This window comes from Sciurus vulgaris, assembly GCF_902686455.1.
Source record: "Sciurus vulgaris genome assembly, chromosome: 8".
Classification (NCBI taxonomy): domain Eukaryota; kingdom Metazoa; phylum Chordata; class Mammalia; order Rodentia; family Sciuridae; genus Sciurus; species Sciurus vulgaris.
Window position 1 is genome coordinate 64,624,191 of NC_136468.1, and position 15,726 is coordinate 64,639,916.

A 15,726-nucleotide genomic window follows, 5' to 3' on the forward strand; every position below is an offset into this window, starting at 1 on the left:
TTGAATCCTTCACTATAATAAGACATGAGAATAGCTATATGCTTTCTGTGAGTCCTCCTAGCAAATCATAGAACCTACAGGTAGTATGGGGAACCCCCAATGGACACAGGTATTCCTTGCACTAAACAAAAATGAGGCACTAGCATTTACTATTACATAATCTCTTACTCTTTTTCTGTCTCTACATAAGAAAGGCATTAGATACAAATGTAGAAAATTCTACAATACTTTGAGAAAATAGGATCACTTTGAAGGACACATTATAAATCTATAATTCTCCAAGCAAAACCAACAAATCAGACCCAATAAAGGACCCTAGTAAGTACTTATAGCAGAAAGAATGGAACTGTTATCTAAGTAAACTGAACTCTAAAAAAAAATATGAGATTAAAAGTATAAGGTTCATGGGAAGACACATATGCAACAGAGCCACAAGTATACGCATACTGTAGACCACAAATATACACACATACACAAAGAACCACAGACACACATTCATAATGTACCATAAACAAACATGCACATAGAGAAAATCACAGGCACACACACACAAAGCCAGAAAAGAAAGAGCCAGACAAAACAAAATAATCAGAAACAGAGAGAAATGCAGACACATAGCCAGTGAAAAAGGGATACTCATACAAAGACAGAACCACACACAAACAGTACATGTATTTTCAATGACCAGTTATGAGAAAAATTAAAGATCAAAATCACTTTTAAAATAAAAAATTAACTAAGGGCTGGGGAGATAGCTCAGTCGGTAGAGTGCTTGCCTTGCAAGCACAAGGCCTTGGGTTCGATCCTCAGCACCGCAAAAAAAAAAAAAAAAATCAAAATAAAAAATTAACTAATATTAATTTCTACTACCAACTTTAGCATACTTTTTGCATTAAAAAACTGAAAAATAAACATTACCCAGAAAACTAGATCTTATTTCAAATGTAACGTAAGAAAGAACATACACAACTCCATTATACATAGAAAACAAAGTATTAACTAGTTTAGCAATTTTCAACCTTTGGTCTTTGGGAAATAACTTGGATTTTTCACACTACAACGCTGTCACTCTTTCTGCCATACATGTGATCTTTAATATACTACCATTCAACTTGGACACTGGCTTCTTTTAACCCCCATTCTACCTTCTCATGAAACTCATCAAGCTTCTCTGATAACCTACAATGATAAAATTTACTCTCGAAAATACTATAATCATAATATGTATGTTCTTAAAATTCAGCCTTAAGAAACCAGATAAAAATGACTGGAACACATATATATGTTAAACAATAATAGTTGGTGAACTTCAGTATAAAAGGATGAGACCCACTAAATAAGCTTCCTTTTTGATTTGTTCTTTTTAAATATACATGACAGTAGAGTGTATTTTGACATATTATACATACATGGAGAATAACTTATTCTAACTAGGATCCCATTCTTGTGGTTGTACATGATGTGGACCCACTAAATAAGCTTCTATTTCAAACTTATTTGTTCCTGTAAGCTATTTCTGAAAGAGTGAATAATCACATTTATCAATTAAAAAAAGTATAAGATCTTTGCACTGAAAACATTTTAGCATGTATGTAATTATATATTTTATATATGTATTTATTTATTTTCATACAAAACACAATTTTTAACAAAAACCTCAAGGAAATGAGATTAATGTGTAACAGTTATCCTTTATTTTATATTTTCAATCACTATCATTGAACAACACCTGTGTGTGTTACAGCTTGCAACATTAATGTTATCAGAAGAAGAACATTTTAAGAAAAAAATAAAAGCTGGAGACCAAAAAGGAAATAGGACACAGGGTATGAAATGACGGTACACTGTCCCATAAAACTGACTCTGTTGTTATTCCAGAATAACAAAGACAGAAAATGTCCTTTCCAGACCACAGGCTTACTTGGGAAATGGCCACACATGCAGAGCAAATTGCTTTTGCTGAATAATAACAATAGCTAACACTTACTCAGTACTTATAATGGGACAGTCACTGTTTTCCAAATGAATCATGTTTTTATTCATTTAATTATCTATGTACTTCACGTTGAGAAGAGGAGATAGTTTAGTTTTGTTGCTTCTTACTCACAAAAGTCAATCTTTCAAATATAATTCATAAAGATTCATATTCACTTACTGAATATCTGGGGGACAGATGTTATACTCAGCCTTCATCCCATATAAATCATCACAACCCTGGAAAGCAGTAACTAAATCATTACTTACCTCCATCATACAGTAAATACATTTCTCTAAATTTTTCCAAGGTCAACCTAGAAGTCAGAATTTATTTCCAAATCTTTCTCATTCTTTTTTAACATCACTAGTTTCACTTTAATTCAGTTCAAAATACTTCCTAAATTTATTATCCACTTTAAAGTTAAGATTAATATTGCATATTCCTAGAAAAATCTCTTTTAGGCTGCTTTTAATTTTATTTGCACATATAAATTGTAGAGTCACATAATTCACATTAATGGTGTATTTGAAAACTTTATTATTCAACTGAGAACATACGACCTTTTTTTTTCCCCCCCTGCGGTGCTGGGGATCGAACCCAGGGCCTTGTGCTTGCATGGCAAGCACTCTACTTACTGAGCTATCTCCCCAGCCCCATATGACCATTTATAAATTATTTCTAAAACACAGATTCTTTCAAGTGAAAGTCACATCCATGTATATTCAAATAGGTACGAAAATGAATATCTGACTAAATCTATAAAAAATGACTAACAAAGTTATGAAAACATTTCAACATTAATTATTAGGTGCTGTACAGTACTAGTTTGGTTAGAATTAATTCCTGCTTTAAAGGCATACAGTCTAATGAGATAACATAAAACACAATGGCAAAAGAAACAGAACAAAAGGATCAAGAGATTAATTAAGCAGCCATCAATTTAAAGACTGACATGTTCCTTCAAGAGTGAAAGAATATTATAGAAAATAAAATTCTGACATGTAGAAACAGACCTTACATAAAGTAATATCAAACAACATCTGGAAACATGACAAAGGCGGAAATGAAAATAGAGTCTAACACTCTGTTTATCTTAAATATTATAAATTAGTTATTTGGTGCAGATGCAGTACAGTAGGTTTTTTTGCCTTATGTAGATATAAAGGCTTACCAACACATAAATTCAATATGAAATTATCAAGGTCAACATATTCTGATCAGCCACGGTCAACTTGATAAGAGGCCAATGACTTTCCTGTCTAGCAACTAAATGCCACTGATTCTTCATACTTTGCTATCTGTATGAACTGAAGACTCTCCTTACATGTATTCCAGCATAAATTCTCTATGAAAAAAGTTCAGATTCAGAAGACTTTTATTACTCAACCATCTATCCCCAAAATTATTCTTCCCACCCTGCCTCACATAAAACCAGTACCTGAATACAACTGTACCAATAAAGAAAAACAGGAAACAAAAAAGATACTCTAAAGTATGTAAGAAACACAGGCTTTCCACAGGGCGATCCAAGATGGCGGACTAAAGGGTGACTGCATCTCCAGTCCCTCCAGAACCCAGGATTCAAGAAGGGGAGGCATTGAGAGACTCAGACTAAAATAGAGCCATAGGGTGAGTCTCCCCCACCGGGTGAAGCTCGGCCTGGGCAGCAGGCCCGCTTAGGGGCGGCTTATCAGAGTAGGGCAGGGCAGCTAGAGTCTTCCCCAGGTAGCCCTGCTCACTCCTGCGGTGGGCTCCTCCCACACGACCAGCTTCTCGGAGCAGGCCACCCAGTGAGAACCTTTCCACACAGAGCCAACTCCAAGTCCTGGAACCAGTAGCGGGCTAGGGGCAGCTTTCTTCGGAAGCACTGCATTATCAAGTTCCTCCAAGACTTCAGCCTACTGAAGGCTGGGAGGTGATACACTGGAAATCTACAGGGACACTATAAGCCAATAGAGGAAATCTGTAATATCTCAGAATCCCACTGACATCTGACCCATATTAGAAAACAAGGGAAGAAAATGTTCCAAACAAACCTAGATACTATATCAATAAAACCCAATTACAGCACAGCAGAAGAAATGTCAGAAAGGGAGTTCAGAAAGTACATAATTAAAACAATCAGGGAAGCAAACGAGGAGACAAAAGAGCAAATGCAAGCATTGAAGGAGGAGATGAAAGAGCAAATGCAGGCATTAAATGATCGCACCAATCAACAGTTAAAAGACCAAATACGGGAAGCAAGGCATCATTTCAATAAAGAGAGATACTGAAAAAAAAAAAAAAAAAAAAAAAAAAAAAACAGAAATCCTTGAAACGAAGGAAACAATAAACCAAGTAAAAACTCCATAGAAAGCATAACCAATAGGATAGAACACCTGGAAGACAGAACCTCAGACATTGAAGACAAAATATTTAATCTTGAAAACAAAGTTCACCAAATAGAGAAGATGGTAAGAAATCATGAACAGAATCTACAAGAATTATGGGATATCATGAAAAGGCCAAATTTAAGAATTATTGGGATTGAGGAAGGCTTAGACAAACAAACCAAAGAAATAAACAATCTATTCAATGAAATAATGTCAGAAAATTTTCCAAATCTGAAGAATGAAATGGAAAACCAAGTACAAGAGGCTTATAGGACTCCAAATATACAAAATTACAACAGACCCACACCCAGGCACATTATTATGAAAATACCTAACATACAAAATAAAGACAGAATTTTAAAGGCCGCAAGAAAAAAGAATCAAATTACATTCAGGGGGAAACCAATAAGAATATTGGCAGATTTTTCAATCCAGACTCTAAAAGCTAGAAGGGCCTGGAACAACATTTACCAAGCCCTAAAAGAAAACGGATGCCAACCAAGAATCTTATACCCAGCAAAACTTACTTTCAGATTTGACAACGAAATAAGATCCTTCCATGATAAACAAAAAGCTAAAGGAATTTACAAAAAGAAAGCCGGCATTACAGAACATTCTCAGCAAAATATTCCATGAGGAAGAGATGAAAAACGATGCAAATCAACAACGGGAGGAACTAGCCTAAAGGAATAGCCAAATAAAGGAGAAACCAAATCATGACAAAAAACAAAAATGAGTCAAATGACTGGGAATACAAATCATATCACAATAATAACTCTGAATGTTAATGGCCTGAACTCATCAATCAAAAGACATAGACTGGCAGAATGGATTAAAAAGAAAAATCCAACAATATGCTGCCTGCAAGAGACTCATCTCATAGAAAGAGATACCCATAGACTAAAGGTGAAAGGATGGGAAAAAAACATGCCATACACACAGACACAGCAAAAAAGCTGGAGTATCCATCCTCATTTCAGATAATGTGGACTTCAAGCCAAAACTAGTCAGAAGGGATAAAGAAAGACATTACATACTGCTGAAGGGAAGCATAAATCAGCAAGACATAACAATCATAAATATCTATGCCCCGAACATTGGCTCATCCATGTATGTCAAACAAATCCTTCTCAATTCCAGAAATCAAATAGACCACAACACAATAATACTAGGCGATTTTAACACACCTCTCTCACCGCTAGATAGATCGTCCAAACAAAAATTGAATAAAGAAACCATAGATCTCAATAACACAATCAACAATTTAGACTTCACCGACTTATATAGAATATACCATCCAACAAAGAACAAATACACTTTCTTCTCAGCAGCACATGGATCCTTCTCTAAAATAGACCATGTTTTATGCCACAAAGCTACTGTTAGCAAATACAAGAAGATAAAGATACTACCTTGTACTCTATCACATAATGAATTGAAATTAGAAATAAATGATAGAATAAAAAACAGAAACTTCTACAATACTTGGAGATTAAATAATATACTTTTTTTTTTTTTTTTTTTTTTTTTTTTTTGCGGTACTGGGGATCGAACTCAGGGCCTTGTGCTTGCAAGGCAAGCACTCTACCAGCTGAGCTATATCCCCAGCCCTAAATAATACACTATTATATGATGAATGGATAACAAAAGACATCAGGAGGGAAATAAAAAAATTCTTAGAATTAAATGAGAACAAAGACACATCATATCAAAATCCAAAAGTAGGTCCAAATCTTCAACTTGTTGGCTTAGGATCAGACTTCCTTAACAGGACTCCCATAGCACAAGAAATGAAAGCAAGAATCAACAACTGCGATAGATTCAAACTAAAAGGACATGGACACAAACCCAAATAAATACAATTTTCTCATACTAGACAAAGGGGCCAAAAATATGCAATGGAGAAAAGATAGCCTCTTCAACAAATGGTGCTGGGAAAACTGGAAATCCATATGCAACAGAATGAAATTAAACCCCTATCTCTCACCCTCCACAAAACTCAACTCAAAATAGATCAAGGACCTCGGAATCAGACCAGAGACCCTGCATCTTATAGAAGAAAAAGTAGGTCCAAACCTTCAACTTGTTGGCTTAGGAGCAGACTTCCTTAACAGGACTCCGATAGCACAAGAAATAAAAGCTAGAATCAACAACTGGGATAGATTCAAACTAAAAAGCTTTCTCTCAGCAAAGGAAACTATCAGCAATGTGAAGAGAGAGCCTACAGAGTGGGAGAATGTTTTTGCCACTCATACTTCAGATAGAGTGCTAATTTCCAGAATCTATAAAGAACTCAAAAAACTCTACACCAAGAATACAAATAATCCAATCAACAAATGGGCTAAGGAAATGAACAGACACTTCACAGAAGAAGATCTACAAGCAATTAACAGATATATGAAAAAATGTTCAACATCTTTAGTAATAAGAGAAATGCAGATCAAAACTACCCTAAGATTCCATCTCACCCCTATTAGAATGGCGATTATCAAGAACACAAGCAACAATAGGTGTTGGAGAGGATGTGGGGAAAAAGGTACACTCATACATTGCTGGTGGGGTTGCAAATTAGTGCAGCCACTCTGGAAAGCATATGGAGATTCCTCAGAAAGCTTGGAATGGAACCACCATTTGACCCAGCTATCCCACTCCTCGGCCTATACCCAAAGGATTAAAATCAGCATACTACAGAGATACAGCCACATCAATGTTCATTGCTGCTCAATTCACAACAGCCAGATTGTGGAACCAACCTAGATGCCCTTCAGTTGATGAATGGATAAAGAAACTGTGGCATATATATATACAATGGAATATTAGTCCGCCATGAAGAATGATAAAATTATGGCATTTGCAGGCAAATGGATGAAATTGGAGAATATCATGCTAAGTGAGATAAGCCAATCTCAAAAAACTAAAGGATGAATGATCTCGCTGATAAGCAGATGAGTACATATAATGGGGGGTGGGAGGGGTTAGAGTTAGGGTTAGGGTTAGGTTTAGGGATAAGGAGGGTGGTAAGAATGAAGGAAGGAAGGACTATATAGAGGGAAAAGAGGGGTGGGAGCGGTGGGGGGGAAGGGAAAAAAATAACAATGAATCAAACAACATTACCCTATGTAAATTTATGATTACACAAATGGTATGCCTTTATTCCATGTACAGAGAAACAACATGTATCCCATTTGTTTACAATAAAAAAAAGAAACACAGTATTTCTTCTGATTTAGCTCAGTGAAACATCTTCCCTCTATGATATGGTGATTACAGTCAAATATTTGTAAGATCATTTCTTTTACCATCCTTATTATACTAAAATTCGCTTTAGCCTTTTATTTTAGATTATCTAAATATGGATAAACACTAATAATACTTTTCAAAAATTTTTTTTTTTTTCTTTTTTTGGTGCTGGGGATTGAACCCAGGGCCTTGTGCCTGCAAGGCAGGCACTCTACCAACTGAGCTATACCCCCAGGCCTCAACATTAATAATACTAATACTGATCAGATAACTTACTTTAAAATAAATTTAAGGAATCAACAGTTTAGTGAAGTTTAACCTTGAAAACTTGATGACTCACTAAATAAATACCTAACACGTTACATGCAGTTCAGAACTCCTGATAATACATTTGTTTTTATTTCCTATTAATGTTTATTCTTATCAACTATCAATACCACATAGCATTTCCTTATTCTAATCACAATACGTATACTGAACAATATAATACAGTGAAACTAAATTCAGTGAATATAAACTTACTTTTCAGTAAAATCTTTACTTCTCCATTCTCTTTCTTGATCTCACTCATTACTTTATGCTTCTTTTTTTCTCTCTCTTTAATTTTGTCTTTAATTTTATCTGAAAGACAAAATTAAAAAAAATAGTTAAACTATTAAAATCTTAATTTCTTCTCCATGAAATATGGTTCAATTTCTGGAATTGCAATACACTATAAAAATCAGACTAAGAAGAAATGTCTTTTTCTTTCCATTAGGTTTTGGGAACTATTTCTCAATTTACTTTCTTATTGAATATGTATATAATATGTAATGTCAAATTTTATCATCATACATTTCATTTTAATGATTTCCATTAATTTCATGTCAGCCAAAATGCATGTATTTCAAATCACTTTATATAACTGGCTATATTTAACTGAACAGAAAGCTACAGTACAGAAGTGCTAGCTATGAAATTGGGCATATCTGCATTGACAACATAACATTGTAAAAATTACTCAACATCAGTTTCTTAACCTGATGGTGGTAGATTCTTTCCTCATAGGGTTACAATAAGGATTAAATGAAAAAAGATATAAAATGACTACACAGAATTTGGCATTTATATGATAGAGGTTGGTTTGTTTATTCTTTTACCTTTTAAGAATACAACTGAAATAGCTCACTAATGAAATTGTGATATTGAAAGATAGGACATACGAACTCTAGGAATCCCTGATCTATATTTTAAAACTTGAGCTTATAAAATATGATATCCTAATAATTTTTGCTTGTTCAAATCAATTTTCTATAAACCTAGCAGAGAAGAATGTAAAAACAGTGACAGTTCTTCAAAGTTTTTTATTGATTACAGAGCCATAATAGTAACACACAATAAATTATAAAATGTTCCATATTATAAGAGATTACATAAGGTATATGCATGATTCATAATCTCTTGAAAACTACACCTTACTTTCCTTTCCAGAAATATTACCCTAAGCCAGGTCCCTTATCACATGATTAGATTACTGTCTTGATCAGTACTGTCCAATAGAAAAGTAACGTCATACGTAAAGTTACAGTTTCTAGTAGCCACATTAAAAATGTAAAAAGAAACAGGTAAAAATAATGTTAATATCTTATTTAACCCAATATACCAAATATACCATCATTTCAAATGGAACTGACATTTAAAAATCAGAGGTATTTTACATTCTTTTTTCATAAATCTCAAAATTCAATGTGATACATCTCAACTTGAACTCTCTCCACTTGAAATGTTCAATATCTACAAAAGACTAATGCCTACCACACTGAACAACCCACACCTAAAGTAAATAAATAGCTAAATTCTCAAAAAACTAAATCCATGTGACTTAATAAAAAATATTTTAAGCTTCACTTATCAATAACTAAAATAAAAATTAAAAGACAAAAATATTTTTACCTATTGCACTGACAAAAGACCTTTTTTTAAAATGGTAATACTCCAAGCATATGAGAAGACAGTTTTGAACCAACCAACACAGGGGTGTTGACTCAACCAAATAGGCAATGATGAGTGTAAAGAAAAGGGTTACATATATAAAGTAAAAAAGAGAGATAGATAGGGTCCTTGTCAGTTCACTTATAACTTAAATTCTAAACAGATTAGGCTATTCTTGTATTTTCCCCCTAGAGATATTGGTATTTTTTAATTGACACATAAGAATTGTACGTATTTATTGGTATATTACATGATGTTTCAATACATATACAGTATAAAATGTTCAAATCAAGGTAAGTATATCTACCTCCTCAAACATAATTTCTTCGTGATGAAAACATTCAAAATCCTTTCTTCTTGATTTTTCTGAAATATACAGTACACTGTCATTATCTGTAGTCATCCTCTGTGCTTTAATAGAACATTAGAATTTATTTCTCCTACTATAACTTAATCTCCACTGACCAACTTTTCCCCATCTCTCCCCTCTACTCTCTCCAGTCTCTGATTACCACCGTTCTGCTCTCAACTTGAATGAAATTAGCTTTTTTTAGATTCTACAAGACCATGAAATATTTGTCTTTCTTCACCCAACTTATTTCAGTTAACATACTATCTTTCATTTCCACCCATGTTGTTATAAATAACAGGATTTAATCCTTTTTTTTTTACAACTGACTAGCATTCTAGTGCATATGCATCGCATTTTCTTTATCCATTCATCAACTGATAGACACTAAGCTTATTTCCATTTCTTGGCTATTATGAATAGTGCTTCATGAACATAGGAATGCAGACATCTCTTCAACATACTGATTTCATTTCCTTTTGGACATATACCCACAAATGGGATTCCTAGATCATATGGTAGTTCTAGTTTGAAATTTTTAAAGAAACTTCCATACTGTTTTCCATAATGGCTATCCTGATTTACATTCCTACTAACAGGGTACAAGTTCCCTTTTCTCTAAATCCTCACTAGAACTTGTTACCTTTGTCTTTTTGATAATATCCATTCTAACTGTAGTGAGGTGATATCTAACTATGGTTATGCTGTACATTTCCCTGGTGATTGGTGATGCTGAGCATTTTTTCCATCTATATTAGCATATCTTCTTAGTCATCACTGTATCTTTTTTGGAGAAATGTCTATGTAGGTCTACTGCCCTTTTTTTTGGAAGATGAATGAAATTTAATGTTGATTTTTAACAAAATGTGTTGGGGGGGCATTGATTTTTGTGTGTGTGATTTTATTTATTCATTTTTTATTTAGCTTCTAATTTTTTACAGACTGCATTTTGATTCATTGCACACAAATGGGGTACATCATTTTGTTTCTATGGTTGTACACAATGTAGATTCACACTGCCTGTTTTAATTATTGTATTACTTGGTTTTAGAGAGTTTTTTTCTGCTAGAGTTGTTTGAGTTCCTTATATATACTGGATATTTACCTCTTTCCTTATGTATAGTTTACAAATACTTTCTCCCATTCCGTAAGTTGTTCCTTTACTTGACTGGCTACTTCCTTTGTTCTTATATTTTGATTAGTTTGCTACTTTTACTTTCAGAAATTTAAAGTCCGTGGATTCTGTCACTGGTTGCCATCAAAGAATAAAGTATTAGGCCAAATAGCTAAAGGTCAGACACAGATGTAAGTTAATATTTCTCAAGTAAAGAAACATTTTTAGAATCAGCTACTTACCTATCACTTAGAAGAACTGAAGAAAACAGTTCTCTAAAATGCCTACACATTTTTCTGTCCAAGCATCCCTATTAATCTTATTAATCTGTTATTTTAATAACTATTAAACATTTTAAAATTTATTTGAGCATAATACACAAATATAAAAATGTATGTATGTTACAGCTCAATTTTCACAAAAATAAACACACTTGTAAAACAGCACCCAAGAATCCCTTTGTTTCCTTCTAAACTTCATGAGGCACCCCAAAAAATAACCAAGAAAATGACATCTAACCACATACATTAAAATATCTAGACTTTTAATGTCATATTCAGGACATATTCATATTCATATGTCATTAATGTCATATATTCATATTCATATAATCTTATCACAATCACTAAATATACATATTTTTCAGAAAAAAACTAACTTCTTGGGAAATAAAATTGCAATGCTGTAGGACTCCATTATTTTTTAAATTTACAAATAATATACATATACTCAAAAAACAGAATGAAAGATAACATCCCAAATTATTCAAAGTCGTCATCTTCCACTGGTAGACAATTTGTTTCTGCATTGAGCACAGCAGTTTTATAACACAAGAAGGAGTCTTAGAATATGTATTCAAGTATGACATTAAATAGTTCAAATAAAGATAAGTTGAAGATATGATATGAAAAATTTGTACAGAAACAAAAACAACGGCACAGCCAAGACAGGGAGTTACCCATGACATAAGTGCAGTTAGTGACTCCCCACACCCCAAACCTTCTCATCAAATATATATTATCCTACATATACATAACAGAAAAGCATTTTAGTAGTTTGCTACCGAAACTACATAATTTATTGTGTTCCCACCTCTCAAGCCTTTCAACCTATTTCTCACTCTGGAATTTTTTGCTCTTGTCAGACCATATCCTTTTTGAAAACCCAACCTTAAATGCTTTTATTAAATTTCCTGTAATTATGTTACATGGCACAACTATGATAAAATGTGAAGCCTACATGCTCAAAGGCAGAAGTCAAGTTTAAGGTCTGCAACCTTGATAACTGACACACTTTCAGATCTCCAGTTTGTCTTTATGTAGATTAAGGAGAACATCTCAAGTCTGCTGCTACCACACTATAATGAAATCATATTTATGAAAGCCACTTCTAGATCTTTTCAGAGGAAGGGATTATCATAGAAAACACCATCCTGGCAGCACTGTTGACTTCAAGACACTATTCCTAAAAATATGATTCTTCATCAGTTTTTATTCATTTCTCTTCAAGACCAAGAATTTGTATAGTTTTATCCTTCATGGTCTAATCCAAGGCTTAGAAAAAAATTATCTAACTCACCTCCTTATCATAATTCTTAGAATAAAAGAATTATTCTACTTGAAGAACTATTTGAAATGTTTAACTTAAAGACTGAGTTTTATTTAGAAATACAAAATGGAACCAAGTCAGTGTGGTACAGGCAAAAGAGAATATGAATAGATCAGTGGTACAAAACAAAGCTCAGAATAAAGCCACTGAACAATCAATTTCTTTTTTTTTTTTTTTTTTTTTTGATACCGGGTATTGGAGCCAGGGCCCCTCAGTCCCTGAACCACATCCCCAGTACTTTTTATTTCAGACAGGGTCTCCTTAAATTGCATAGGGACTCACTGAGATTGCAGGAATGTGCCACCATGCCCAGCTCAGTCAACTAATCTTTGACAAAGCAGTAAAGTAATACAATGGAGAAAAACGTCTTTTACAACAAATAGTGTTGGAACAACAGGACATCTACATTTAAAAAAACACAGACCTAGACACAGACCTCACACACTTCACAAAAATTAAACCAAATAAATCAGATACACAAACATAAAACACGAAGCTATGAAAAATCCTAGACAATAACACAGAAAATAATCTAGATGAGGTTGAGTTTGATGATGAATAACTTGTTACATCCAGCACCAAAAGCATAATCCATTGAAGAATGAATAAACTGGACTTCACTAAAATTCTGCAAAACACTGTCAAGAGAATAATGAGAAGTCACAAAAGTGATAAAATATTTGCAAAAGGAATATCTGATAAAGGATGATTATCCAAAATAGACTACTCTTAAAAATCAACAAGGGAAAAAAAAAATGGGCCAGGCTGAAAGTGGTGCTGCATACCTGTAAAATCAGCTATCAGGGAGGTTGAGAAAGGAGGATTGCAAATTCAAGGCCAGACTGGGCAACTTAGCAAGACCCTGTCTCAAATTTGTAGAACCTGGCCCTGTTAATTCATCTCAAATTTTCCCTAAACACTGTGCAAAGCTTCCGTGAACTTTTCTTAATCAATAAGAAAAACATATTGACAAATTTTAAAAATACATAAAAATATGTATATAGATATACATATAGATATACAGATATAAAGGGCTGGGAATGTGTAACTCAGCAGAACAGTAACCTAGTATGTGCAAGTTCCTGGGTTCAACCCCAGGAAAAAGGTGGGTGGGGGGACAAAGACCTCACCACAAAAGATACACAGATGGCAAAAAAGCACATGAAATAGGGCTGGGGAGATAGCTCAGTTGGTAGAATGCTTGCCTTGCAAGTACAAGGTCCTGAGTTCAATCCCCAGCCCCACCAAAAAAAAAAAATGTCATCAGAGTTGCCACTATACACCTACTAAAATGCCCCAAATCCAGAACACTGACAATATCAAATGCTGGTGAGTAGCCAGGTGCATTGGCACACGCTGTGATTCCAGTGACTCGAGAGACTGAGGCAGGAGAATCAATAAGTCAGAGGCCAGCTTTGGCAACTTAGTAAGACCCTATCTCAAAATTTAAAAATAGCTAAAAGCAGGGTGAGGCTGGGGATAAAACCCTGGAGTAGAATACCCAGTTCAATCCCACTATTGCCAAAAATAAATAAATAAATAAAGCTAGATTTGCCATTGGCAGTATATAAATCATTGTTTTGAACTATGCAAACCCTGGAAGTAAGGCACTGTTTCTGGGAAGTGCCAGGGAGAATAACCATTTGCAACTTGGCTCCGGTTGACAGGGGAGATTCCGTGCTTCAAAAAGCCTTGTTTTCAAATCCCAGCTACTGGGAGGTAGAAAAGATGGGCATACCTGCAAAGCCCCAACCATGTTGTTTTTCCCCAAACTTCATCCTGCTTACCTTAAGAAGTTTTTCACACTGAAACCCTCTGGTGTTCCTAACTACAAAATAAAACACAGGCTATGGTTCTTTGTTAGATCCAGTCTCTAACAGAGCTGTATTATCCCACCATGCCCTGGCTTTTCACTTATGTCCATGTCTTTGTCTTTATTCTTTAGACTTATTTTCTCAGCTCACAGCCTGCGTTCCATGAGTTGTTCATTCACTGCAGGACATAGCCAGATGGGATCACGTGGAACAACAGGAATTCACATTCATTGCTAGTGGTAATACAAAACACTACTCTGAAAGACAACTGGTTGGTTTGCTTTCTTACAATCTTAAATATACTCTGATATGATCCAATATTCACACTGCTTGGTATACTCATCCAAAGGAGCTGAAAAACTTATGTCTACAAAGAAAGTACGCACAAAGATGTTTATAAAGCGTTTTCATATTACCAAAACTTGGAAGCAACTAAGATGTCCTTCAGTAAATGAATGGATCAACTGTACTACATCCAAAAAATGGAATGTTCTTCAACATTAAAAAGACATATCAAGCCATGTCAAAACATGAAGGAAATTTAAATGCACTTTACTGTATGAAAGAAGCCAGTCTAAGAAGACTACATACCATAGGATTTCAGATACATGACATTCTGGAAAAGGCAAAACAATGGAGACAGTGAAAAGATCAGTGGTTGCCAGAGCCTAGGGAAAGGAAAGGATGAAGAAGTAGAGCATGGAGGATTTTCAGGTCAGTAAAACTACTCTGTATAATACTATAAAGGCAGATTCATAACATTATACATTTATTCAAACCCTTAAAATGTACGACATCAACAGTGAAACCTATGTTAATTATGGACTTTGGAAGATAATGATGTGTCCATCATTTATAGTAAATGTACCATTCTGGTAGAAGATGCTGATAATGAGAAAGGCTATAATGCATGTATGGGGGCAAAGAGTATATGGATATTCTACTCTATTATGCTATGAACCTAAAACTGCTCATAAAAATAGTATTTTTTAATTAATCTAAATAAAGAGGGGCTAAATATGTAGCTCAGTGGTACAGTATCTGCCTAGCATGAACAAGGCTCCCAGAGCTGCAAAAAAAATAAAATAAAACATAAATAAATAAATAGGGAGATAGGGAACCAGGGCAGTGGGAGGAAAAAATACAGATGGATCCATGATATATACAGTTTGAACCTAAACAGGCAAAAGTAATGTAACAATCAGCAAAAAAAGAACAAATGATTATCATTATAAACCCAGAATAAAAAATATTTGTGGGAAAAAAGGAAACCATAGACA

At 34.2% G+C, this 15,726-nt stretch overlaps 1 protein-coding gene across 3 annotated transcripts in view; it reads right to left on the reverse strand.

Annotated features, from left to right (window-relative positions):
* Positions 1-15,726, reverse strand: part of RSBN1L (round spermatid basic protein 1 like) — an 84,743-nt gene that overhangs the window by 46,531 nt on the left and 22,486 nt on the right. For 2 of the 3 annotated variants that reach the window (XM_079150230.1, XM_079150228.1), the window contains exon 2: positions 8,113-8,211. The exons of the other annotated variant lie outside the window; for it this stretch is intronic. In XM_079150230.1, the coding sequence (XP_079006356.1) occupies positions 8,113-8,211 (99 nt within the window). The remainder of the gene's footprint in view (positions 1-8,112; positions 8,212-15,726) is intronic. 3 annotated transcript variants of the gene reach the window in all.